Below are 27,823 nucleotides of genomic sequence, written 5' to 3'. Positions count from 1 at the left end.
GACGGTCCAGGCACGCTCGGTACGGTGGGCCATTGCTCAGGGAGGAAACGGTGCCTGGGAAATCCCTCGCCGGGGCCCTGGCCGCCCAAACGGCGGGATTCCCACTCGGGGAGATAGAAAGGTAGGGCGATTCGGGTCGTTTGCTTCTTGCCTCTTTGGAAGGAAGGGGGGCATCCTGCTGTGGGACTCCGCATTGAGCTTCCTCACCCTGGGACCGCCGAGCAAGTAGACTTCCGATTGCCGACCGTGGGGTAGGTGGTTCCCGTGACTAGGAACCCCTCCGGTAGATCACGTCTGAACGGTCTCCGGTTGACTTCCTTTGTTATAAAAGAGGGAAAACGGAAAATGGGAGGCGCCCACGAAAACGAAACCAGGCGTCACGTCCACTTCTCACGCTGGGGTGGCAAATCCTTCCCCATTCTGACGTGGTACCGCCAAGGGTTTTCAAAAGTTTCTCTACCCCGCAAAACGCCGCATATTCATCCCCGCCCCGAACCTGACCACAAGTATTTGGAAGGGTGTCTAGAGCTGCACTTACTCCCAGGCAAGCCCTGCTGATGAAAATGGGTCTTACTTCTGAGTAGACTTGCTTAGGAGTCCTCCCCAGGCATGCAGCCGACGAGGTTACAAGCTGTTGCTTTCCTTGCCCACTTCAAAGTACATTCAGACGTATGAGAGCGAGCGAGCTGGGGTTGTTTGTTTTTAAAAAACTCCTATAAACCTGTTGCAGTTAGGGGATCCTACCGGGTGGGGGGTATCGTCCCACACAAACGAAGATGTGAGGAAGATGGAAGGTGCGTAGGTGGTTCCCTTGACTAGGAACCCCTTTGACAGATCACATCTGAAGGGTCTCCGATTGACTTCTTTTGTTTTAAAAGGGGTGAAATGGAAATAAAGTTTTAAAAACAAAGGAAGATAAAAAGTTGCATAAATGGCTTTGTATGCAGAAAATGAGACCAAAGCCTGAAATAAATTGTTTACTGTTAATTAATTGCCACTGAAAAATGCAAGCCAATGTTTCATCCAGCATGACTTTTTTAAACTACTTTCATAAAGGCTAGTTATTTGACTTTAAAAAGTTAGTTATTTGACTTTAGTTGCATCCTAACTCTCTAAGGCTTGGCAGAATAGATTTTGAAATTAATTTTAACATTGTTAGTGTTCAGCCGAAATAGGAAATGAAAACGGGATTGCCGATTTAAGTAGTTTCCTTATAAAATAAGATATAGTGCTGGAAGACAGGACCCCCCCCTCGGAAGAAGGCACTGGGGTAGAGCAGAGTACCAGTATGAATGCAGGGTTCTTAATGACACAACCGGACTGAAGTCGAAAGGCTATTCAGTTGCTGATGTGAAGAGATGCAAAAGGAAAGTTCAGACCTGTATGACACATGTAATAGGAATATGGAATGTGAGAAGTATGACTCAAGGTAAACTTGAAATTATAAAACTAGAAGTTAAAAATTGAAACATTGTAATCCTGGGTGTGAGTGAACTAAAGTGGACTGGATTAGGACATTTTCAGTCAGAAAATTACAAAGTGTTTTATTCTGAAAATGACAAACTCAGAAGAAACAGTGTCGCTGTAATAGTGAGGTGAGACGTAACACAAACAATTGGGGTCAACGTCTGGTCAATCAGATCTCACAGAAAACTTGTCAACTGTCATTCTTGCCCCAGCTACAGATAGCGAGAGGAAGAAACTGAAAGCATTTATGCAAGGGCCCAGGAAGAAAATTGATCATGCACCTAAACAAGATAATAATCATAGGCAACTGGAATGCAATAGTAGGATACAGAAAATTTGGAGAAGGATTAAATGAAGAGGAAGACCCAATATAAGATGGATTGAATAAATCAAGGAAGCCATGGTCTTCAGTTTGCAAGACCTGAGCAAAACTGTTCATGATTGGACATTTGGGAGATCATTAATTCCTAGAGTCACCATAAGACAGAAATGACTCGATGGCCCATAACACACACAGGTTCCTTAGAAAGTGGGGGGGGGGGGACTGTGAACGTCCCTGTGTGTCAGCACAGTAAGAATGCTTTCAGCATATCCAGGAAATTATATACTTGCTAAGAATCGTCATGGACCAGAGTTTCAAGGGTAAGCAGCAACATACTTTAAACCATTACCTTGCTGAAGGTTTTGCTCATGGTTGAAAATGTAATTTGAATAACATGATGGTGGCCACCTTAGGGGGGGAGGGAGAAAATAGGGGGGGGGAAGTATCAAAAAGTTGGAACTAAACTGTAATGTAATAACAATATTGGGATAGAATTAAAAAATTGGGGGGGGAAACCCTTGCTGAAGGTTTTTGTTGTATAAGGCACATAAATGATTTCACCAAGTTAATAATAGCTGAATGTATGACACTGAATTTAAAAAAGCATGGCCTACTCTAATCAGTTGTGTTATTCCAAGGACTCAGGCAGAGAGGTCTTTTCTCAGGCCTGCTAGCTAAAATCCTTAAACTAAAAATATCAGGGCTTTAATGTTGGGCTTGTGTATGCTAAACATGTGTTCAAGCCCTTGTGGTATGGGGTGAACATGGTTTGACTGCTTGCAGACTCACCACAGGGTGCATGATGCAGCCAAATGGAACTGTCTGCCTGTAGTGTGCTGCCACATGAAGCAAGTTTCACCGCTTTTTAATTAATTAATTAATTAATTAATTAATTTGATTTATATCCCACCCTGCCTGCAAGAAGGCTGCTATATTTCATGTCAGTTATGCAGCATGGTCAAATTTGCCTGATCACATGGCTTGGCTACAGATGCACAACTTCCCAGGTCATAAACTGGAGAAGTGGAATGGCTCAAGCCAAAAGCAGTGCATTGGATGCTGCCTGTACTTGGCAGGTCCCATTCCTGCAATAGGTGAGAGGTCTCTCGATGTCCCTGCAATGACTTAGAGGCCTTCTGTTGCTTCTGTAAGGGTTACCTGCAAGATTCTTTGGTGCGTGGGGCTCTTCAGGCTGCTGTTGGGAAGGAGGGAGAGGCCAGGAGGTAATCCAAGTTGAAAGAAAGGTGGATATTGATTGAGACTAGTGTGAGACTAAAAGATATCACTTTAAGAAGTATCCTCAGTCCTTTCACTGGACTGTGTACCAGCAGGAAGATTTCTTGCTGATTTGCCCACTATTTACTGCCTTATCTTTTGTGCCTGTGTTACAGATCGAGGATTTTACATTTCTGAATTGCTGGACTGCCACACAACCTGCAAACATGTCATTGGCAGATATACAGATGAATTCTGCAGACCTTCTGGAAAAAGAACAACTGGACGCCGGTGGATTTGGAATGGTTTCCTTATGCTACCACAAGAGATATGGGCTCGTGGTGTTAAAAACAGTGTACACGGGGCCTAAGCGCACAGAGTAAGTTGGAGAATAGTTGGTTCTTCCCAGAGAGGAGAGGGAAAACTAGAAGTCAAAACAGGCAAGATGCTGAAAGGTGCCTGATCAAATCCTACCAGCATCTTTTAAAACTCAAGTACAGGAGCGTGAGGCCCTGCTTTGGATCAGTACTTCACACATGAGGGGGTATGTGTTAATCCTTTCACCCCCCCCCCCAGTTTTACCAATGGAAACCAGGCTCCCTGTTTTGTTATACAGCCCTTTTAAGAGGGGCACAAGAAAAACAAACCCACTTGTCTGTAATCTGTCTTTATAAAAGACTAATGGAGATCTGTGATCACACCTAGTTTTTGAATAGGTCTACTTTCCATCAGCCTCTTTGTGTTTTCCAACTAGATCTACTCCTCTCCCAACATTCCCATACAAGAATACAGCCAGAGATGGGTATTTATTTATTTCATTTATTACAATCGAAGATCAGCCAATATAAGGGTACAAGCGAAACAGAAACAAAACATGTAAAAACAATCCAAATGCTGAACTTAGTTAAGTGCTAATTTTAGTAATATAGGGCAGTTAATGAAAAGATTGAAAAGATTGAAGCATTGCTCTGACCTGGTCCACGTCAGATCTCGGAAGCTAAGCAGGGCTGACCCTGGCAAGTACCAGGGCTGGGATGCAGAGGCAAGTGATCAAGCCACCTCTCTGAAATGTCCAAACGACACTAGGGGTCACCAGAAGTCACCATGACTTCCAGGCTCACAAGCACGCACACACACAAAATACTCATCCAAAAAGTAGTTAAAAAAAGACTGAAGCATCTGCTGCCTTATCAGCTGATAAGTGCAAAATCTGGCCACCTTAAGAGTGATTTCATTAAGAGTCTGCAAGTAGTATATATGTAAAATTTATCATATCTGCCTGGAAATGTACATAAAATGGGGTTAATATACAGGGAATAAAATGAACAGTGAAGTAACACTATTAAAACTGTCTCTATGGTATTCAGTTGGCAAGAACACAAATGATGGGAATAAGTAATACCTAGATATTTGCCCAGAACATTGAAACAGCCAAAGTAAATGCTCTGCTGTATTTAGGAAATTCTAAGGCACAGAGGTAATATGCAGAAACAAAATCTTGACTGTGATTCTCTACTGACAGAAGAGATTGTACTCAGGCTCTATTAACCTGAAGAGCTACATATCAGAGCCTTTGCTTCTTTCTTTTTTTTATGAAACTCTCCTCAAAAGGAGAGAATTTTATTGCTTTTAAAATTTTCAGAAAAAAAGGAGGGTATATAGAGGGATTAAGAAAAGTGGTGAGTGATGATTAAATTAGTATATTAATCTTTTGTTAGTATTAATGCATTTTAAAGCTTCTTCTGTGAGTGGTCGATCTTCCTTCTTCTTTACCTGTAAAAAAAGAGAAAGATGTTAACTGTATTAGTAATGTCCTTTTGGGTTATTATTAGTATAGTCCTTTAATGCGCTATCAAAAGTTCTTCAGATGTTGGGGTGTTTGCCTTTTTTGTCTCTCAAGTTGTAGGGAGCACCTTCTACCGCTCCTCCATCTTCCGGTTCCCTGTCACCTCCTTCTGAGCCGCTGTCTTCTTCCATTTAGCAAGTTTGCTTATTTCTTTAGCTCCCAGGAACTCAAGAAGGCATATTGCTGGGGGAGTAAGTCCCTAAGATTGTAATTTATTCTCAAAAGTTTCCACCTTGCTTGAACTAAAGTTACCTAAGAGAATTAAAGGAGCTAATCCAAGAGGATTCAGTTTTAACTTAAGCCAAAAGCCCACCACAGTACTAATTGTGCGCTTCTAATGAAACCATCCCCAAATGTAAACAGTTCCCAGATATCTACAAATAAGTCCATACACAATTGCTGTCTATATGCCATGCATGCACATATTTATGTATTTATTTATTTATTACATTTCCAGTCTGCCCTTCCCTGCATAGCAAGGCTCAGGGCAGATTACAACAGCGAAAGAAGTTACAATAAAATACTCAGCATGGTATCAACTGTCACTGAAACCCAATTATAAACATCATATCATATGGTGCCAAATAATATGCTACTCCTGGGTCTACTCTACCTATATACATGGCAGGTGATAACCAATGTTACAGGAGGTGGGTAGGTGAGTAGAAACCAGTAGAATAAAGGTGCACCAGAGGAGGCCAGTACTAATCAAACTCCGCCATTTCAACCATGAACCTGGCATAACATCTTCGTTTTTCAGACCTTGAGAAACAGTAATAAGTTCTGCAGGTCCCAGATCTCTCTTGGGAGAGTGTTCCATTGGACAGGTGCCAGAGCAGAGAAGGCTTTGGCCCTGGTTGAGGGCAGGCAGACTCCCTTCAAGCCAAGGACCTTCAGCAGATGTTGGTCCATTGAGCGTAACACTCCTGAGAACCAGTTTGGTGTAGTGATTACTAGGAGCGCGGACTCTAATATGGGTTTGATTCCCCCACGCCTCCACATGTAGCTGCTGATGTGACCTTGGGTCAGTTACAAATTCTTTTGGAGCAGTTCTTTCATGAGCAGTTCTCTCAGAGGTTTCTCAGCCCCACTTACTTCATATGGTGTCTGTTGTGGTGAGGAGAATGGAAAAGAGATTGTAAGCCACTCTGAGACTCCTTCAGGTAGTGAAGGGCAGGGTATAAATCCAATCTCTTCTTCTTCTTCTTTGAGGAACATACTGAGAGGGGCAGTCCTGAAGGTATACTGGTCCCTGGCCGCATAGGACTTTAAAGGTCAAAACCAAGACCTTGAACTTGATCTGGAATTCACCTGGGAGCCAGTGCAGCTGGCTGAGCACAGGTTGTATATGAGCTCTTGCTGATGTTCCAGTGAGAACACACATCGCTGCATTCTGGACCAGCTGCAGTTTCTGGGTCAGTCTCAAGGGTAGCCCTGCATAGAGTGCATTACAGTAATCCAGCCTGAAGGTGACCGTTGTGTGGATCAGTGTGCCTAGGTCACAGGGAGATAGATAGGGTGCCAGTTGCCTGACCTGCTGGAGGTGAAAAAAATGCATATCTGGCAACATTCGTGACTTGGACATCCACTGATATTGAGGCATCCAAGATCACACCCAAGCTCTGGTGTTAAAAACACCCTATTTAGAGCTGGGAATTGGATCCCTGATCTCCTCCCCCCCCCCCCGGCTCAGGCACAGGACTTCTGTCTTCGATGGATTTAGTTGCAGTGTTTTAACCATCCATTCATGGCCTCCAGAGCCCTGGCTAGTGTATTTGGGGTGGTGGCCAGATAAAGTTCTAAGATCTTCAATCCACTGATTCACCATATGTGGGTTTTTATCTTTCTAATGTTGTAGCTGTAGGAAGGACATGGAGGATCCATTTTCATTGACCATTGGTTAGCCTCCGAAAGACCGACATCAGATATTTATAAACAAATATAAGCTGCATTTTCTGCCTTGATTCAGTTAGAGTTTCAAGGAGCAAAGGGGACTCTGAGACACTTAATGCAAAAGGGCCATATATAGATACCAACAAATGTTGCAATCATAGATTTTGCCCTTCCACAGAAGGTGATAAGTCATATCTAGACCTCAGCAAAGGAAATGACTAAAACTCATCATCATAATCTATCAATTGTTCCAATGTAAAAATCCCCCTATTGGTCCAAGCTTTCCATAAAAAAGATTTCTTCCCAATGTTTAGATCTGAATTAGCCCATAATGAAGAAACACCAACATGGGAGGTCCATCTATGGATTTCCCCAATGCCCTATCTAGTTGGCACTCAGAACTTTGGGAAATTCCCTTTCTGGACTACATGACCAATAAGAATGACTCAGAAACAGCTATTCCGACTTCCTACAGCTTCCTCACTTTGTTCTAAACATATTTCCATTCCGCCAACAAAAGACAGAATTTAAGCAACATAATGACAGAAGATTTTTATTACTTATATATTACATTGTGCACCAGCTCATTTCATTTTACGGTTTGTTATTGTTAATGTTTAAATGTACAGACTGTAATATATTTACCTGTTTGTATCGTTATTATAGGTTTCTTATATCATTTGATTATGTTTATAAAAATTAAAATAAAAGGTTTTTTTTTAAAGAAATTTGGGAAACACTGGCTTAAGGTCACCAGCTATTTAAATATCCATCAAAATAATAAATTATTATTGATAATGCTGTGGCTTGAACTACGCCAGATGCCACCACACAAACATCTAGCCAGGCTCTTCAAATGTTTCAGAGAGTAGGTGAACCTTTCTTCCTGTTACCTTGAAGATCCTTAGAAAAAAATATTTCAACAAAAAAATTATTTAACATTTAACATTAAACCAGCATCAGTAGTAATGTACAATACACAGAAATTAAAGATATACATAAAATACTGGTGTAAAGAGTGCAGTTAGATTACAGCCAATTACAGATCAGAGAACACTTATAGTCAGTAGGGTTCCCAGCCTCCAGGTGGGGCTGGAGATCTCCCGCTTTTACAACTGATCTCCAGCTGACAGAAATCAGCTCCCCTGGAGAAAATGGCTGCTTTGAAGGGTGGACTCTATGGCATTATACCATGCTGAGGCCCATCTCCAAATCCTGTCCTCTCCTGGATCCAGCCCCAAAGTCTCCAGGTATTTTCCTACCTAGACCTGGAAACCCTAATAGTCAGTAAGATTTAGAATTCATTTTTCTTTAAATTATTAAGGATCTGACAGGTCATATTAAATTAAAGTAAATCATATCTCTATAATATACATTACTAAGCAAAATATCATTTCCCATTAAATATTGCACTACAGGATACCAAATTTCTTCAAAACGGGAAACCTTGAAGATCCTTGATCAGGATCTTATATTTGTGTTTCTCCCCTCTCAGTAACTATGCAATAGTATGTCAGGGTTCGTTGTATGTAAGGGTTCTGTTGTTTTTTTCCAGATGTAACACTTCCCTTCTCGAAGAAGGCAAAATTATGCAAAAACTAAATCATAACCGTGTGGTGAAACTACTGGGTGTTATTTTGGAAGATGGTAACTACTCCCTCGTCATGGAATATGTGCACAAAGGGCACCTGATGAGAGTCCTAAAGGCAGTGAGTAGACAACATGGTCGATAACTTACGGAGAAACCAACAAGTAATTTTTTGAGATGGCAGTTAAACATTTTGAATATTAGAGGTCATCAGGGGTCGTTTCGTAGAAAAAGAGCTAGGAGAACTCATTAGCATAACTCATTAGCATATGCCACACCCCCTGACATCACCTGAAGTGTGTCATAAGGCCACACCCCCTGACATCACCGGAAGTGTGTCATAAAGCCCGGCGGTGGACCTGCAAGGCCGGCGGGAGTGCGAGGAAGCCCCGCGAAGGCCCCTGCCCCCAACGGTCCTGGCCGCCACCGCCAGCCTTGCAGCTCCACTGCCGAGCCCCATGAGGGGCCCGGCGTACCCTCCCTCTTCTCCTGCCTCCTCCTGGCTGAATGAGGGCCGGAAGCGGGGCGGCTGGAAGCAGGGGGTGTGGCTTCATTTTGTGCCCTGGCCCCCCCGCACCTCACCCGGGGAAACGGCGATCCCCTGCGACCCCCCCCCCCAAATCGACCTCTGGAGATCATTTTATGTTTGTTTTTGTTGACAGCTTTGTGTTGTAGTGCAAACAGAGGAATCAGAGGTTCCCCACACTGATTTGGACTTATGACTCCCAAATAGTGAAATCTGGGTGCATTTGGAAGCTTAGAACATGTGTGGTAGACCATACATGCCGGTAGTGAACATCAGGGACACTGAGTTGGATCCAACCAGCTTTTCTGCTGATGGGAAAAGAAGGAGAGGGTTTGTTAGACCATCAAAAGGCTATGCTGGGGATCACGGGGACCTCCATGGACAAAAGCCATATGAGACAGAAAGGAATTAGGTGAGACTAAGTGAAAGAGCTGGCTGGATCAAAACCATTGTAGTCTATGGACTCAGAAGCTAGAGATGATGAACCTCAAGCTGGATGAGTTCTGTTACTCATAAGCATAGCTGTTTGCTCTGCATTGGTTTATCTCCTTGACTTCTGAACCATGAAACCTACAATTCTGCAACCAGACCGGGTTGTTGAATATAAGCTTGTTTATTCTCTTTTCAAGATGTGGATTTTCAAAGAATTTGAACAAGCACTGAGATGGAATGGAAAGAAGAGGATGATCCAACCGTGCAAATAAAAATGTGTTACGTTTTGTATTTAAGTTTCTATTCTATCCCATCTAAAAAGCCTTATGGCCAAGAATACTTTTACTTGTGGAAAGCTGTTTGTTGTGTCCTAGTGAGGAAAGGTCAGCCAGAAGGAACTCTCAAACACCCCTGCAGTGTAGTTCTAAGCAGATTTACACTCTTCTAAGCCCACTGATTTCAGTAGATGCAGAAGGGTGTAACTCTCTTTAGGATTGTTGTTGGTCCCTTGAGTCCTAAGAATTTAAGCTATACCGGTCCATGTTAATTGAGTATAGACTGAAAAAACGAAGGTGGTTTCCTTCAACTTAAAGCTGTATATCTCAGATCAAGTTTTAATATTCCTTTGCTATTTTGGCTTTGTTGCAGACCGAAATTCCCTTGAATGTGAAAGGGCAGTTCATCTTGGAGATCATTGAAGGAATGCTTTACTTAAGTGAGCAAGGCTTAGTGCACAAAGACCTAAAACCAGAAAATATCCTTGTAGACGAGGACTTTCACATCAAGGTACCATTATTACAAAGCTCCTGGCTTGGTCTATAAAAGAGTGACATGCTTACATAAGAGCTAGACCCACAGAAGCACAGACAGCTGAATATCCCATGGTGATGTGTGGTCCTGTCTTCAGAAAGCCAAACTGTTGGTTTGAGGTAGTAACAAGACACATGCGCACAGGGCTTGGAAAGGTCCGTCTTCTGCCTGAGATTCTAGACAGCTGGTGCCCGTCAGAGCAGACTACATTGAGTTAGTCAGGCCAATGATCTGACTCATGACATTAAACAAAAATGTACAGTGACCAATCTGCCTGAATTCACAGACCTGGAGCATTTATTTTTGTTTTCTTTTTTGAATATCCTTCAGCAAACGGCTTTATTTTCTGTTCCTCCAAAGTAAACTTTTTTACACTGTTCTGTCTCCTGCCTGATTCATTACACTGATTCAGCGTATTGGTCACTTGGGAGAAAAAAAATCTCTCCGTTTAAAGCACATTTAAGGTTATCACTAAGTAACTGCATCTTGGCACTCAAGTCAATGAGAGCCAGTTTGGTGTAGTGGTTAGGAACGTGGACTCCAATCTTGGAGAACCGGGTTTGATTCTCCACTCCTCCACATGCAGCTGCTGGTGTGACCTTGGGTCAGTCACAGTTCTCTCAGAGCTGTTCTCAAAAGAGCTCTCTCAGCCCCACCTACCCCACAGGCAATACTCCCTCTAAGCTGTGGAGTCTCATGAGCAAAAATTCTACTTTGTGAGCTACTGGCATTAAAGCTGTGAGTCAGCAATTTGGCTACTGCATGAATTAGTTTGCTCTGGAGCCATCATTCCTGAGCTAAGACAAAAACATGTGAGCTGGAGGCTAAAAAACTGTGAGCTAGCTCACACTAACTCATCTTAGAGGGAACACTGCTCACAGGGTGTCTCTTGTGAGGAGGGGAAGGGAAAGGAGATTGTAAACTGCTCTGAGACATCTTTGGGTAGTGAAGGATGGGGTATAAATCCAATCTCCTCCTCCTTCTGTAGTTTAATCTTCATTTTCCCACAACTCCAAACAAGGAAAGAAAGAAATTTAAAAATAATAATTATTATAGTACAATGAAGATTTGCACCCTATAAAAAGCCCAATTGATTGTGCTTAGTGTGTCAGTGCTGGAGACCTTGCAGATACAAACATACAGTACAGTCAGATGGCATACCTTTCCTGGACTGTACTAAATTAGAAGAGAATTGCATACTTAAATACTTCTTTGCATCAAACAAGAACAGTACTGCATACAGAAAGCTAATTTGTCAGAAAGACTCCCTGATATGCTAGCTTTTTAAAAGAGGTAAGGGACATAGATACGTGCATGCATTTTTTTCCATCTGCAGTTATGTGACCCAGGAAAGGATATATCATGTGCATTTTTATGCATGCTCGAACTGGTGCACTGTGTACATTTCCGTCAAACAAATTAAGCATGCTTTGGAACTGCGTGTTCATCATTGGAACGGGCTGCTTCCAATTTGTGAAGTTCAGAAATACTCATGGAAAGAAGAGATGCAATTAAAACAACTTGAATTTAATCCAATACAAAGATGGTATTTTCTAGTTATACACTGGTAAATGACATGCATAAAAGGACTGTCAGGTGGCAACTCTATTTAGAACTTGTCATAGTTAATCAAGTGCTGGAACCAATTTAAAAAATCAATACTTTGAGAAAAGTTATTGTGTTAGGTATGCAAGACTGTCGTATTACATCTCAGTTCAGCCCTGCTCCTCTCCCCTCCTCACTGTAGCAGTTCCTCAATTGGTTTTTCAGATAGCAGACCTTGGTGTGGCCTGTTTCAAAAGCTGGAGCCGGCTGACTAAAGAAGAGACCAGCCGACAGAGGAAACTCAAGTGCAACACCAAAAGCAATGCAGGCACACTTTTCTACATGGCTCCTGAGCACTTGGAATGCATTAATATCCCACCTGTGGAAAAATCAGACGTTTACAGCTTTGGCATAGTATTATGGGCTATTTTTGCTAACAAAGAACCATATGAAAGTAAGTGTCTTATCTTGGTTTGCTAAAGAAGTTTTGCAGCGGGGTTTCTCTAAAGATAATTGTCAACATGTTTGATTCCCATCCCCCAGATGCCACAAATGACCAGCACGTATACTTCTGTGTCATGAAAGGGAACAGGCCACTGATAGCTGAAATTGAGGAAAGTTGTCCAGAGGAGATAATTTCTTTAATGGAACGTTGCTGGAGTCAAAAGCCAGAGGATCGGCCAACCTTTGCAGGTAGGGTATTGTCCTGAAACAAATCCAGCAATCTTTTAAAGTAGCACAAGCAAAATATATTATGGTGATGACAGAATAAGCTGAGTAGAGGGCAGCATAAAAATCATACCAAGTATTCCCAGGTGGTAGACTCACAGATTTGGAAGGGGCCATACAGGCCATCTGGTCCAATCCCCTGCTCAATGCAGGATCAGCCTAGAGCATCCCTGACAAGTGTTCGTCCAGCTGCTGCTTAAAGACTGCCACTGAGGAGGAGCTCACCCCCTCCCTAGGCAGCTGATTCCACTATTGAACAACTCTTACTGTAAAAAGGTTTTTCCTGATATCCAGCTGGTACCTTCCTGCCCTTCATTTAAACCCATTAATTGCGAGTCCTATCCTCTGCTGCTGCTCTGCTGCCCTCCTTGTTGCTTTTATCTTGACTTACATTAGTGTAATTTTCCACAAGATTGTTACAAACAGTTTTAACTCTCTCACTAAAAAGGTTTGAAATTGTTCCCAGGTGAGGGTTTCAACTAATGTATCAGGATCCCATTCTTCCTCAGCCATTCTCAATTCCCCAATGCTGCAGATTCTTAAGCCAAATTTCAAATTTCCAAGGTTACTTAATATAATCCTTTTAGTTTCTTAACTACTTTCCATCAACTTCCATTCATAGCAGACAATTGCAGTTCAAATAGGACAAAGACTTTTCTTACCCCTTCCACTTTACAGCAAATTTAATTCCCAGTCGTTTCACAGCCACCTCGTCATAGTTGGGAACATCTTCTAGGGGTATTTAAATTCAAAGCGCTTCACTCTTCTCCTGTTTTTACGCGATTAATCCTTTGATGTGATGTGTAACCAGATGTCTTCATATACAGTTTAAAAACAAAGGCCAGTCACCACTGAGGGAAACATGGCATCCATGTTTCCTCCTATACTCCGCTCCTGCTTCAGGGCGTGTCACTCACCCCCCCGCGATTGCTGTCTACAGGGAAAAAGCCCCCTGCTGCTCTCCTCCCTACAAGAGGCAGAGCCAAGAGTCCCCGCTGCTGCGGGTAGCCCCAAAGAGCAAAAAAGGAACGGCCGGCCAGGGAAACTCCCCAGACGCGTCCGTTCGCGGCGCCAACACCGGAAGTCCCAATCTGAAGAGTCTTTTAACTCTCTCTGCAATCAGTTAAGTAACCTCACCTGAGAACGTCACCAAGGTTCCCTTGTAAAAAAATCAACTTACACAAACAGTCCGTCTTCTCCAACATGTTTTCTGGCCGCTATATCTTTCCATTCCAAGCCATTTATTTCAGGGTAATTTCACTTCCACTCCTCTTTTCTCGATAATTATAAGCACTCACAGTTATTTTTTCTTGAATTTCTTCTCTTTTATTGCTGCAATTATTGTAATCCATTCATTATTTGTTAAAAAGGGGTGTTCCATCCTGCACGCTGCTCCAGCTTCGGGGCAAATAATTGGTCACCCCCGTCTTGTCATTACCGGAGGGAGCCAAAAACAAAACCCCCTGCTCCAGACCTCTCTCCAGGAGATCTGGTGAAGTCCTCCCGGCAGCCGGGAGGCTCTAAATGGAGCGGCAGAGGATCGAGCGGCTCGGAGCGAGCCGAACGCCACTCGTCACCGCACCGTGCCAACCGGAAGTCTCCTTCAATCTCAAACTGGCTTTCTTCTTCAAAGTGAAGGGGAGTGAAACGCAAAACAGCGCCACTTCAGACTGTGGGTGGGAAGGATACCATTGCTCAATGCCCTCCTTTAAGAAACATTACCTGCAAGTAAAAAACCAGAACATCAGGGCCTTGCCCCTCTTCCTGCTTGTGCCTCCAATTCCTGCTTTTTAATCCCATATCACTTCTTAAGATTATGGAGGGAAGCACATAAAAACATAGTACATCTGGTTTTCATCAAAGACTGCTCGGATTAATTTACAATGCTTTGATTTGCTGCAGAAATCAATATGACATACAAGCCATTTTACCAGGAGCACTATCAGAAATACGTAGAGGATGATGTGCAGAAGATAAAAGTAAGTTATCAAGCATACGGTATGATGCATGGTTCAAATTTTGTTTATTTGTTAAAATATATACACTCTGCCTTGTGCACTGTCCACCATGCCCCAAGGTGGCTTACAAAAGAGTGCTAGCCAAGTGTTGTAGAATACAGGTAAACATAATAAAAAATAAAAACCACCCAACCAGTACTCAATTCTCTACAAGATTATCAGCAGCAAAACAACAACAAAACCCCCAAAACCTTCAGCCTTCATCAAATGCCCTTTTAAACCGAAACATTTTACGATGCCTCTAAGGGAAAAAGTCCAGTGGCACTTTAAAGATGAATATTTCAGTATTAACTTTCATGAGTCATAGCTCATGTTCTCAGATATGACAGCAAGCCAGAGAAGGTGGCTTCGGTGCTTGTGAGCATGCAAAACCTTTGCCCAAATCCATGCGAATTTTCTTTGGTGGACTTTCTGAGTCACGTACTCATGAAGGTTCGGGTGCTGGATATGATTTAATCAGGTATTTTTGTGTATTTGATAGAAAGTGTACCCTGAACCAACTGAACTTGTCAAAAGGATGCAGTCCCTCCAAGTAGATGCTGTGGCAGAACCACCAAGTAGCACCCGAATAGGTAATCCATTTCAGTTTTCTTAACAGGTCACATTTTTGTGTTCCTCATTATGCAGACTTGTTCACCCTTACAATTGCACAGCGGCTATGAATAACTTCACATGCAAACTCAGATTTGTGATCCCCAAAAGAAAAAGTACAGTTGAGGCCTGTAGTTCAAAGTACATCATCTCAGAACTGCTTTGAATTCACACACTATGTTCTGATTAAAATCCAGACTACTCTAGGATAGAGGCAAACTAGTGAGGAAGTCCATCTGGAGTACAGAATTTCAGCTTTGGGGAAGCAACTGCTTACCTGCACAGATAGAGTCTAGGTTAGGCAATACCTTGTGCCAGGAATGGAGAATAGGTGGGATTTCTAATGTTGAAGGATGGGATTTCAATGACCCACAAATCTGTGCCTCCACTGAAGACCAACCTGGGCCCCAGTCACACGGAGCATTAGGCACGCTAGAGAGACGGAAGATAGGCGGATTTTCCGGGCGCGATCTCACCGCCACATCTGGGAAGCGTAGAGCTCCCATGGCTCACCCAAGACTTCACTCCGAAGATGCGCTGTAAAAAACTAGTACCTCCGAGGTACTAGTTTCTGGAAACCGCGGGGCAAGGGCGGGCGTCAGATCACATTTCCGGTGTTAGCTCGTGGCATCTGGCGCCCGCCCATGTCCCATCCGAAAAGGGTTTTTTTGGTCACGTCTCCACGGGTGTGCACAAGCACCCAACGGCGCATGCGAACACTTGGGTTAAAAACAACAACACAACCCCCACGGCGCCACTTCTTTGCCACACCGCAGGAGTGAGGTATGATCTGCACCTCCCCTCAACCACGGGACGTCAGCGGGACGTTTGATCCGGCTGCCGTGCGGTAGTTCGCTCCGGGGCAAACAGCCACACCTCCCCCCCGCAATATCCAGCCCGTGTGACCGGGGCCCTGGTTTATTTTTATCTTGTGCCCTTTTATGCTGGTTGCCAATAGCAAAGGCTCTGACTGAGTTCCATGTCTGCCAAGTAGAACTTGGCCTTTTTCGGCTGATAATGATTCTTGTGAACCAGTCAGAGTTTTTGTGTGTGCAGGCCAGTAAAGAGAGAGAGAGAGAGAGCAGCAATTTTATGTAGGGCTTATGTATGATCTTATACATTATAGAGCCAAGAAGAAAGCACCTGTCAACCCCTATAGAAAATTTCAGTTACACCCTTGCAAAGCTATCAGTCATGTTAACTAACCTTCCTGTTCCCCTGCAGATTTGCCCAGGTCTCTACACAGTTCTCAGGATCTTGCAGCCAACACCGTGGATGAAGCCTTGTTTGCGGCTTGTCAGGAAAACGAGCCCGTGGAGAGTGGCGAAACCTCCTTTGAGCCCCATTCTGTGAACCTGGGCAGAAAACTGCAGGAGGAACTGAACTACCACGTGTATGGCAGCAGGATGGACAAAGCAGAAAGCCCCTCTGTGGCGTACAGTGCAGAAATGCAAGAGGAAGAGAGGAAAAGGAGGGTTTCTCATGACCCGTTTGTAAAGGCACCTGCTACCCCACGGGCACGAGAGACACACTCAAGAGCTGAAAACCCCATCAGTCGTAATTTGATTAACAACACTCCGGCCCATTACAATCACCTAAGGCTACAGTCACCAGGTGGAGCACTATCAGAAAGGCAGAACATACCATACAGTCCAAATAATTCACATGGGATGAGGCCTGTGAATCTGAGAACATCCATGGATGCAGAGGATATGTATCAATCACATTCGGCTAATACTGTTAATTTCAGTAAGCCACCTGTGCCCGAATCTGGTGCAAATCATCAACCAAAGCCCCCAAAGCCACATCATGTCCCCCAAAGCCGAAACACAGAAACTGGTAAGTGTGCTTTTTGGGAATATCCTTCAGGGGGAAAGAGAACATACTCTCTCAGCTTCACCTACTTCACACGGTGTCTGTTGTGGAGAAGGTAAAGGATTGTAAGCCGTTCTGAGACTCCAAGGGAAGGGCGGGGTATAAATCCAATCTCCTCCTCTTCTTCTTATACAATGTGTGTAATTGTTTAGGACCAATGGGGTTTTACCCTTCTATGAAGGCAAACCTTGCGCAAACTTCTACGCACAGAAAAAGCACAGGTAATCAATCAGCTGCGGTTGCTTTCTTAATATAGAGTAGGACTCTAATACTGTTTGCCTTAAACCTAGTCACACTAGTAACCGAAACAAGCTTGTAACCTGAAAGCTCTCTAGCTGCTTAAATGTAGCTAAACTTTAAACGCATAAGCAGTATTAGACAGGAAGCTTGGGGCACCTTTAAGTAGGACAAAACGTTATTGCTGTTCTGGTGTTCATGAACTGGAGCCCACTTCTTTTAGATGCAGTGAACTCTTGACTGCACCTTTAGAAGTGGACCCTGGTTTGTGAACACTTATGCTGGAATAAAATGATGTAGCCATCCAAACTGCCACAAAACTCCCGCTTGTTTTTGCTGCAGCAGGCTAAAGCTGCTACCTTTCTGGAAGAGAAAACAAAGATCTTTCTGGATGAGCATAGAACTGTTATTCTTGTCTAAATACCGACTAGTGCAATAAAAGTATGCTGTAATGCATAATAAAAGTGCATTATATTTCTGCTTTTACATATTTCAAGAGGAATCCTATTGTTCTTTAAACACAATCATCATATTGACATAGCTGCATGGCATTAAACTTCATTGAATTTGGATTTAAAGTGATTGCATTTATGAACAGGCTCAGAAGAACAAACCATTAGCTGATATACTCCGCTAGCAGAACATTTAGGAATCCAGAGCATGATTTGTGGATGTTAATGACCGCAAACCTTGAGGAGCAAGTAGTCTATGGGGAGAAGATGAGGTTGCATCCTTGGATCACAGAAATGTCAGTCAACAGGTTTTCCCACACACTCAAGTATAGACACAAACCTTGATTGGCGAGGGATCAGAGAGGACCTCCCATTATCTCCCTGAAACTCCTAGAATTAGGGTTTCCAACCTTTAGTTGGGGCCTGGAGATCTCCCAGAATTACAGATCTCCAGACTACAGAAATCAGTTCCCCCACAGAAAATGGCTGCTTTGGAGGGGTGGGCTCTATAGCCGCATACCTCGCTGTGGTCCTTCTCGTCCCCAAACCCGATCCCCAAAACCCCAGGAATTTCCCAACCTATAGTTGGCAACCCTATTCAGCAGTTTAATGCAAATTAAGTGTAATTGTTTAAATGATGATAATGTACATAATTGATTGGTGGTGGGGTGGTGGTGAAGGATTCAAGTTTGGAGAAGGGTTAAGTATGAGGAGGGCCGCAGTGGCTCAGAGGTTAAGACGCTGAACTGCAGACCGGAAGGTCGGTAGTTTGGCAGTTCGAGACCTGAGTGCCGCGTGACGGAGTGAGCTCCTGTCTCTGGCCCCAGCTCCTGCCAGCCTAGCAGTTCGAAAGCAAGAAACTGCAAGTAGATAAATAGGTACCACTTCGGTGGGATGGTGACACCATTCTGTGCACCTCGGCATTTAGTCATGCTGGCCACATGACCATGGAGAAGTCTTCGGACAGGGCTCACTCTTTGGCTTGGAAACAGAGATGAGCACCGCCCCCTAGAGTCAGATTCGACTGGCTTTCAAGCAAGGGAAAGTGAAGTCAGCCCTTCAGTCTGCTCCTTCTGCGTGGAGAGAATGCTTTCATAGTATCATACCAGTTTTCCACTGAGACAAAGCTGGCATTTTTGACAGTTGCAGGAATCTTGTTTGGCTTAACCTACACTTCATGAAATTGCATTTTAATATATTGAGATTACATTTGAAGATAATCATATTCATTCAGCATTGGCCAAACTATAGTAGATCTTTAAATCAAACAGATGATTCTCACAACACTTTTAAAATGATATTTCTGTAGGGAAGCTTTCCTATATTGCTATCTGTGAATCTATCAACTGGTACTGCAAATATATTTTAGTTTATGCAGCATAACATATACTATTATCAAATGATGTTTACTTTGTTATTTCTACTTTTTGTTTTAAATCAGCCAGCACATTGTTAAAAGTGTTACTTACCGTATTGTCTCCATCCCTTGTTTTGTTTGAATCTGATGTGTATTTTTCAACTGTCTCATATACAGAAGAGTTGGCACAGTACAACATAGTTAACAGCTGTGGAATTCAAATAGGGGCCTACAACTATATGGCAATAAATGATCAGAATTTCAAAATATGCAGTTATCCAGCAAATACTTCCTGTGGTAGTGCAGATTACCAGAAACTGTTTGGTAAGCATAAAAATAAATATTGTTCTTCCTTAATGACATAGTCTTTCGTTTAGTATCATTTCATTTTGTTCTCGTAACTCTGTTTAGGAGCATAGTTTTAGGATTGAAGGAGGATCATCTACCAAAAGAAAGGTATTTCATGCCCAAACAATTCTAGTAGATTAATCTATAGAAAGAAATGTCCTTGAACTCCACAGGCTTTCCAGTGAGATTTTGGGAATCTGGATCTGTGACGTCATAATTGAGCACCAGATTGGAAGAGTGCAGTTCAGCTGCTGTATTCACACTGAGACTGGGGCTCTTTCTGCCCCCACCCAACCCCAAATACCAAAGATGTAGAACAAGGGGGTGGGTTCAGGAGTGACCAGAAAGGCTTCATTTATAATGCAAATATTATGTGGGTGAAATGAACACACTGTCTTCTGCTCTTTCACTCACCACAGTAACTCTGTACACACAGTATGTGTGTTCAGGCAATGCCCCCTGCCAGAAGCAATGTTCTTACACCAAACAGAGCTATTAATTTGGTGATGGCTTCCATCTCCTGTGACACAGCCCTTTTGACGTTCCCACCCCTACTGACTCAGTCTCAGTCCCCAGCTGCTAACAACTGGACGGTCAGTTGCCTGGCTATGTGCCCTTTCCTCACTTTGCCCAGGATAGCTGGTCTCTCCACAGTCCCGAGTCAGAGAGGGAGATGCCAGATGAAGCAACTTTGCCTCAGCTGAGTGATGTGAATTCTATGTTGATCTGGAACGGAACACACGTAATAGGCAGGGCAGGACTAGGAGGTGCAATCCCACATCCCACTTTGGCACACTGTGTGTATACACACGTGTACCCCCAGAGTTTGGCTGCTGCTCACAAGTGAGGGCCCTGTTCCAGTAGGAAGCAATGTACTGCCAGCACTATTGTACCTCTGTCTAAAAAGTACAGGGAGGAAAACTGGATTGCTTAAAAACAAATTGCCGCCACGTTGCTAACTGTGGAGGGCCAAAGCAAAAAGAGGAGAACCATGGTATGGAAAAAATTAACAAAAATCCAGAAACTTGTGAATATAACAACGAAAAACGTATACAAACACTATGTGAACCCTTAACAAATGAATGAAGAATATTATACTAAATGTCTCTGGTGTCAATCCAATTTTTGAAGACACCTCAGAGTCCTAACAAAATTCTATCTGAAGCAGTCCTTCCCAGTGAAGCAATAAAGTCTGATGTTGATGGAGCCAAAGCAATCCCATTAACGGGGCACCGGTAAAAATACATTCAGTCTTCCTACTTCTTAGTCTGGTCTGATAAAGCAGTGATCTTTGAAAATTTGGGAACTGCTTTATCAGACCAGACTAAGAAGCAGGAAGATTGAATATATTATGGATTAATTATGTTCAGTTGCGTTACCTGTTCCTGTAGAAAACACTGTGCAAATGGGATTTTTACTGGTGCCCCGTTAACAGGATCAAAAATTGCTTCATTGGGAAGGACTGCTTCAGATAGAATTTTGTTAGGATTTTGAGGTGTCTTCAAAAATTGGACTGACGCCAGAGACATTTAATATAATATTCTTCATTCATAAACATTTGTTAAGGGTTCACATACTATTTTTATACATTTTTCGTTTATTATATTCATGGAATTATGGAGAGCCAGCAGTGGTTGGAAGATTGGGGAGGCTCAAGTTCAAAGATCTGTTTGGTCATGCTGCTGGGCAGATGCCTATTTCACAGCCTCGCTTAGCCTAGATGTGCAGATCAGCTGAGATAAACCCAGGGATGCCACCCTGTGTTCCTTGGAGACAAGACAGGATAAAAATTTGTTCTAGCTCTTGTCCTGAGAACAAAATAAATGAGTGCTGAAAGACCTCAACAGACATCCCATTTTTGTTTTTCCACCTCCAGATAGTACTGTAGCCATCTCTGATGTACACCTGAACCTTGTGAGAGACAACTTGGCCAAACAGTGGAAACACTGTGCCCGTAAACTGGGCTTCAGTGACCCCGAGCTGGATGAAATTGACCATGACTATGAACGGGATGGACTCAAAGAAAAAGTTTACCAGATGTTCCAGAGGTGGCAGATGAAGGAAGGCAGCAAAGGGACAACTGTGGGAAAGCTGGCAAGAGCTCTCTTTGCTTGCAAGAGAAACGACCTCCTTAACAGCCTTGTAAAAATAAGTCAGGAGTCTCAAGGAACACCCGGAGGCTGCTAACTTGAAAGACATTTTCTACAGGAAACATGTTTTGCTTTACAGTATTTTGATAGCCCATTATAAATACATCAGTGCTGCCAGAATAAGACTTTTAGTACAAGCAGAAAAAGGAAGATGGATTTTTCTATTTTAATAGCTGTCACATCTCGCTGAACAATGCCAAGAAATGTAAAGGACCCAAATGGGTGTTTTTGGAATAAACTGCCAGATTGTGAATGTATTTGTATATTTTTAATTGGAAAAGAACCCCACAAATGGATGTAAAGTCTGCTCTGATCTGGTGGTTATCAGCGACCATTTCTCAGACCTAAAAAAATGTGTGCGTGTATCATTCTTAGAAGAATCGTCTTCTTTCCAACACATAAAATAATTTGCATGTTATAAAGAGAAATAAAAGATGACGGGGGAGAAGAAGGGTGGCTTAATTCCACTACAAATTATGCAAATCATATTTGGGGGAGGGGACTAACATGGAATGATACACTTAATTCCCGTGTTACCACCGCATGAAGATGCTGTGCAGAAACATTTGCAGAAGCAATGGAGCATCCATATGGAACATTCTACATGTTTTTCTCCCTGTCCCTTGGTGCCTGCCATTTCCCCCTTGTGTCACTGGAGGGCTTTTGGCTGGCTTAAAAAAACTGTAGTAGGTGTATCTCTGTAGTGTTATAATACTGAGGAATGGTAGCAAAGACTAATTTCTTTTAAAAATGGCCCCAAAGAGCTATAGAGGGAGGGAAAATGGCAGGCATCAGGGAATAGGGAGGGAGGAGGTGACTGATGAGGGTGGGGAGGTTTGGAAATTCATGCCTTCCCATCCACATCAAGGGCAAGCCTGTTTTGATCCCATTCTTTCTGGAAAGGCTGGGGCAAAGCAGGTTTGGGAAATATTGGGGAAACCCAGGGGTCATTTCGTAGAAAAAGAGGTGCAGGAGCTCATTAGCATAAGTTATTTGCATATGCCACACCCCCTGATGTCACCAGAAGTGTGTCAGAAGGCAACACCCACCGCTCAGGCTCTGCTGGACTGTTTTGGATTGCTAGCTATTGGGGGGGGGAACGTGCAGATCTGCCCTCACATTGGTCTTAAAGGTGCCACTGGACTGTTTTGGACCGGGGCGGGGGGGGGGCCTCTGCAACTTAACTGGCTGCTTCTTGCTCCTCGTGGCCTGATTGAGGGCAGCAGGGGGTGGGGCTTGTTGAATGTGCCCCATGGCTCCTTACTGCTGGAGCTCTGCTCCTGTGCGCTCCCACAGGAAATGACCCCTGAACCACAGGAGAATAATGGAATGACTATAGGTGTGGATGCATTAACACACACCCCACACACATACACCAGTTTGACAGCCAGGGTGAAGCAAAATATTTGTGTGGAAGTAACACCAGATTGTCTTCCACCCATTGGGAAGAAGGGAACATCATGGTGGCACATGTGGTTTTCCTACACACAGGCAGAACATACCTGCAGGACTGGCTGTACTTCTAGACCACTGTCTAGAACAGAACTTCATAGGAAGCAGTGCTTTTGCTGCTGCAGTATAGAAGGGGGCTCCCATAGTGAGTATATTTAAGTTATTCTGAAATGGCAGTGGGCCGGGAGATGAGGAAAAGCCAGGTATGGAACCTCAGCAGAAGCAGGAGGGAGTAGGGCAATCAGACCAGTTCACCCAGAAAATGAGCCCTGGCACCAGCAAAGAAATGGAATGGACACTGGACAGTGTCATCTTGACTGCATGAAGCAATTGGGGGGGGGAGTAGTCTCATGTCAAAGTCTGGATGTGCAGTCAATGAAGGAAGGTAAACTTAAGATAAAAATAAGTTTTGGGGTTGCCCTCCATACTCAGTTGAGTGATGGTCTTCCATGCTATTACTAGCATCAAAACATTCCATGGCTTCCTCTACATTGCCAGAGCCATGAACCATGAAACTTCTAGTTCAAATGTCACCTCCGCCTTAAACTCTGTGGATGGAGCAAGCCATACACACACATCTGTAATACCGTGAACAATATTGGCCAGCCATACAAATGTGCGGTACAGATTACTGGGCAAAACGTCAATTTTTCTAAAACACTATAACTTTTAAGCATTACTTTTGGCACAGCCATGTTTTCTGTCCAACCTGTCAATCTTAGCAGTGCAAATAAAAAAAACCCTGCACTCTGATTACATCGGGGCTTGCCAGCATTTCTAATAATATAATAATAATATGTGAAAAGGCCGTCCAAAATGATCAGGGGATTGGATCCACCACTGCACGTTAAAACGAAAGTGCCTGAAGATGGGAGGCGGAGGGGAGACAACTAAGGAGAAACTGGTTTAAAAAAATTATGCAGGCGATAGGAAGTCGATAGGATTTTTCTCCTCTCCCATAATAGGGATACCATGGGCCAGCCATTAAATGATTTGCCCTAGATTTAGGACAAAACAAAAAGATGCACGTCTTCACACGACACAACTCAGGTGATGCCCACTGGCTCCGATGGTTTAAAAAGAGAAGGCGAGATAGATACATTAATGGACGATAAATTGGGCACAATAGCTAAAACGAACCTCCTCGTTCAGAGGCAGTGCACCTCTGAATACCAGTTTGCTGGGAATAAACACACGGAAATCTATTCCAACTCTGCTTATGGGCTTTCCGGAAACATCTGATGAACCTTTGTGTGAAACTAGAAGACTGCACCACAGGCAGCGAAGCCGAGCTGTGCAATCTCAACCCACCGCGCTCGCGTTCAGTCCTATGAGGAAAACGCAGAGGCGGGGCCAAAAGCAGCAGGCCCTGCAGAGAAGGCGAAAAAATGGCTCGGCTCGGAGGCGTGCGGTGGCGGCGCCTCCTCTTGCACCTTTCCCAGTCCGTCCAGTGCGCTGCGCCAAGGCCCGGCAGAGTTGCTGCTCTGTACAGGTAAGTCCTCATTCAGGCGGGCAACAGCCACACAGCCGGTTCCAACAGGTTACGAGAAGGGAGAGAGGGTGGCCGACGCGGTCCCGCGCACGCGTGGTTGGTAGCCTGGAAGAAGGGGGGGGGGTTCTTCTGTGCTGCATGGGTCGACCTCTGGCCGTTGTTTGTGCTGCTTGTCTGAAAGGTCAGGGAAAGAAAGCTGTGGGGTCTTTCTCGATTCGGAGGAAGAACAACGCATGGGTCGATTTGACCAAGGCGCCAGGCAGGGCCAAAACGTGTGGGTTTTCCCTGGACGCAGCAACGCCCCTCTTGCTTTTGAGCATACCTATGCCCTTGCTATACTGGGGAAGCCAGGTTCTTTTCTAAATGGAGGTTGCTGCTTTGTATGTTCATTGCCCCGAACAAATCTTTTGTTTCAAAGAAATGCACCATAGAACGTGGGGAAATAACATCAACAAAATCCTGTTGAACACACACCTATACAGGTTCCCTTCCCATACATACGTTTTGGCGATGAGAATGAAGTTCTGGCTCTTCTAGTAGAACAGTGGCCAGGTAGCAAGGCTAATGGCAATTCTTTTGGTATAGGAGATAAGAAAGTAAAAGCTGCCAAGTGATCTTATTATTTCTGTAAATGATAAAGTCGGAGATTCCTATACATGCTCACTTGGTAGCCAGTCTCACCAACATCTGGGATTTACTCTTTAGTAAAAGGGTAAAGGATTGTTAGTCTTTAAAAATATACTCTAATTAGTATACCACACTGGCTCAGTGTTGGACAAGGATCTGAGAGACCAGAGTTCAAATTCCAACACTGCCATAAAATTTACTGGATTACCTTGGGCCAGTTATGCTCACTGCCTCACAGGGTTGTTGTGATAATAAAATAGGTAAGAGGGGACCTGGAGCATGAATTCTTTGGAGGAAGGGAGGGAGGAATAAAAATAAGATGGGGGGAGGCCGAAAGAAGTACAGGAGGAGATTGGATTTATACCCTGCCCTTCACTACCCAAAGGAGTCTCAGAGTGGCTTCCAATCTCCTTTCCCTCCCCACAGCAGACACCCTGTGAGGTAGGTGGAGCTGAGAGAGCTCTGAGAACTGCTCTTGAGAGAACAGCTCTGAGAAAACTGTGACTGACCCAAGGTCATACCAGCAGCTGCATGTGAAGGAGTGGGGAATCAAACCTGGTGTTCCCAGATTAGAGTCCGCACTGCTAACCACTACACCAAACTGGTTCTTCACAGGACTTTGTTCATTTTGCAATAGTGGCTTTACTTTTAGAATGTTTAAAGGAAAGTGTATTGCCTGGAAAATGTTAACCTGTCAAGGGGTACAAAAGACAGCTATGAAAATTCCTGAAATAAAATCTGTCTCACCATGTAACATTTACATAAACGAATATACACACACTGTACAGCACCAGCCCATGCTTTATTTCCCCCTCCGCAACAAACCACTGCAAGCATTTACAGTTGATGTATCCCACCACAGCGAAAGGAAACCCACTTATTTTTCCAGACTCGTGCCTGGTTAGCTAATAAACAAGCATTACTTTTGGTTAATTAGTAACTCAACAGGCAGTTTACGGATTGAGGAATTTGGAGGAGGTGAGAAATGAGAGTGTGCTGATATTTATATCGCAAACTAAGCAAAAATTACATTATCTTTTTCTTATTTGCTAACCTTCAGATATTGTATGTCAAGTTTTGTATAGTTATAGTCGATCAACAATCTGGCCATAAGGGCAGGCCATGCTAGGGAAAGGAACATGGCTTCTGTCTTCAGCATACACCAGACCTGTTCCATCATAGGAATCAGCTTTGGATCCAGAACTGGGTCTGTCTGTCAGTACAGGGGCAATGACAAGGAGAAGTAGAGCTAGTAAATCAGCCCTGTCTTGTTTCTATATTCAACCTTGCACATAAGCACTGAGTAAATAATCTTCTTGATTCTGTATAATCATTCCTAACAGCAGGATTTCCCCCTTAACTGCGGCTTTAAGCCTGAGGCGTTTGCTTCATCAAGATCTGAAGCTGGTTTCAAATCACAATTAAGGCCTGGCTATGAGGGCACTGGTGGCCTGTAGGGAACGGATTACTTTTGTCAAGGTTCCGCAAGAGTGATAATTCCTGTCAGTGGAAAACTAGTGTAGAATGTAAAGGGCTAGGTTAGAAGCCTTCTCCTATTTTTCTTTTAAATTAATTTGCAGGGAGATTTGGAATGCAGCAACATTGACTATACGCCTGCCATCTGAAGTGGTGTAGCCTCCTCCTAGTTCTACCACCCCTTTTGGCTGCATGTGTAGATCAGGGCCTCTGAGGCAACCCTACTTTGCTTTGACAGCAGATCAGTTCAGTGGATGCTGTTATTATAATAATAGTTTAAAAAGTTAAAATTGCAACCTACTCATGGTGACCTCATGAAGTTCCACCTCATGAGGTTTTCAAAGCAAAAGATATCAGAGGTTGTTTTCCTTTGCCTTTCTCTGTATAGCAGCCCAGTCATCCTGGGTGGTTTCACCCTCCAAGTACCAACCCTGCTTAGCTTTCAAACTGACAAAATAAGGCTATTAGGGCTGCTAGGTATAATAATGTTTAATCATGGCTAAACTGATAGTGAGGGAAAATTAGCACTGGAGATCGATGTGTGTGTGTGTGTTTGTGAACATGTGGCATGCAAGGCAAGCCAGCTGCCTGTTTTCAGTCTGTGGTTAAGTGAACAACCACTATTAGATCTGCACCAGCCCCTCATCTTGACAGCTGAGATTTCCAGTAACATGGCGTGACCAAATACCCTGACTTTTACTCACCACAAACCTTCAGAATGACGAGCCCTTAATCCCCAAAGGGGTTTGAACATCCCTTCTCAGTTCCTTTCAGCAGCAATAGTTGGCTTGAAACCTAACTTGTAAATATGTACACAAAATTGAGGTATGTAGAGCTTGGCCTCTTGTTTCTGCTGGAACAGTTCCTGCTGCTTCATTTTAAGACGAAAGACTGACCTGTCCATTTAGCTGGAGTAGCTGCTGAGCTCAAGTTGTGCACACGATACTCCCACCATGTGCTCACTTCTTTGGAGAGCAATAGCTGTACATGTTGTAATAAAATACAATATTAAATACATGTTGTAATAAACTACAATAAAAATAATTTATTTTGGTGGGGGAATGTTTCTTCTAGCACTGCAGTGACCTCAGGTAAAATCGAAGTGAATGGTGTCCACCTGCACTATCAGCAGACAGGAGATGGGAATCATGCCGTTCTGCTACTTCCTGGAATGTTAGGTTTGGACCTTTTGAATTTTGTACAACTTCTCAGTGATTTCTCCCTCCCTCCCTCCCTCCCTCCCTCCAGAATGCGTACAAGAACAAGACTTAGATGTTTCTTACAGCATGGCTGCACATTTGAATAATATTGTAGGGAACTGACTGGGTAGGTTCATCAATGGCTACTAGCCCTGATGAGTAAAGGGAAACTCCTG

At 43.6% G+C, this 27,823-nt stretch overlaps 2 protein-coding genes across 4 annotated transcripts in view; both read left to right on the top strand.

Annotated features, from left to right (window-relative positions):
* On the top strand, positions 1-21,839 carry RIPK1 (receptor interacting serine/threonine kinase 1). 3 transcript variants are annotated; one of them, XM_015427177.1, is made up of 11 exons: positions 1-121; positions 3,181-3,383; positions 8,299-8,452; positions 9,938-10,075; positions 11,870-12,098; positions 12,188-12,337; positions 14,276-14,352; positions 14,873-14,963; positions 16,207-16,821; positions 19,081-19,227; positions 21,128-21,839. In XM_015427177.1, the coding sequence occupies exons 2-11, from the start codon at positions 3,232-3,234 to the stop codon at positions 21,436-21,438; spliced, it is 2,064 nt and encodes a 687-aa protein (XP_015282663.1). In that variant the 5' UTR covers positions 1-121; positions 3,181-3,231; the 3' UTR covers positions 21,439-21,839. The 3 variants fall into 3 exon arrangements, with proteins under 3 accessions (XP_015282663.1, XP_015282662.1, XP_015282664.1); XM_015427176.1 differs by having other exon boundaries at positions 53-121; positions 3,245-3,383; XM_015427178.1 differs by lacking the exon at positions 1-121 and adding an exon at positions 206-251.
* A 2,402-nt stretch (positions 21,840-24,241) lies between these two features.
* BPHL (biphenyl hydrolase-like (serine hydrolase)) overlaps positions 24,242-27,823 on the top strand; it is a 15,560-nt gene continuing 11,978 nt past the window's right edge. Inside the window, exons 1-2 of the mRNA XM_015427172.1 lie at positions 24,242-24,345; positions 27,523-27,626. Of these exons, the coding sequence (XP_015282658.1) occupies positions 24,242-24,345; positions 27,523-27,626 (208 nt within the window). The remainder of the gene's footprint in view (positions 24,346-27,522; positions 27,627-27,823) is intronic.

Source organism: Gekko japonicus, unplaced genomic scaffold, assembly GCF_001447785.1.
Source record: "Gekko japonicus isolate JY-2015 unplaced genomic scaffold, Gekko_japonicus_V1.1 scaffold812, whole genome shotgun sequence".
Classification (NCBI taxonomy): Eukaryota; Metazoa; Chordata; class Lepidosauria; order Squamata; family Gekkonidae; genus Gekko; species Gekko japonicus.
This window is presented reverse-complemented; position numbering and strand designations above follow the sequence as displayed.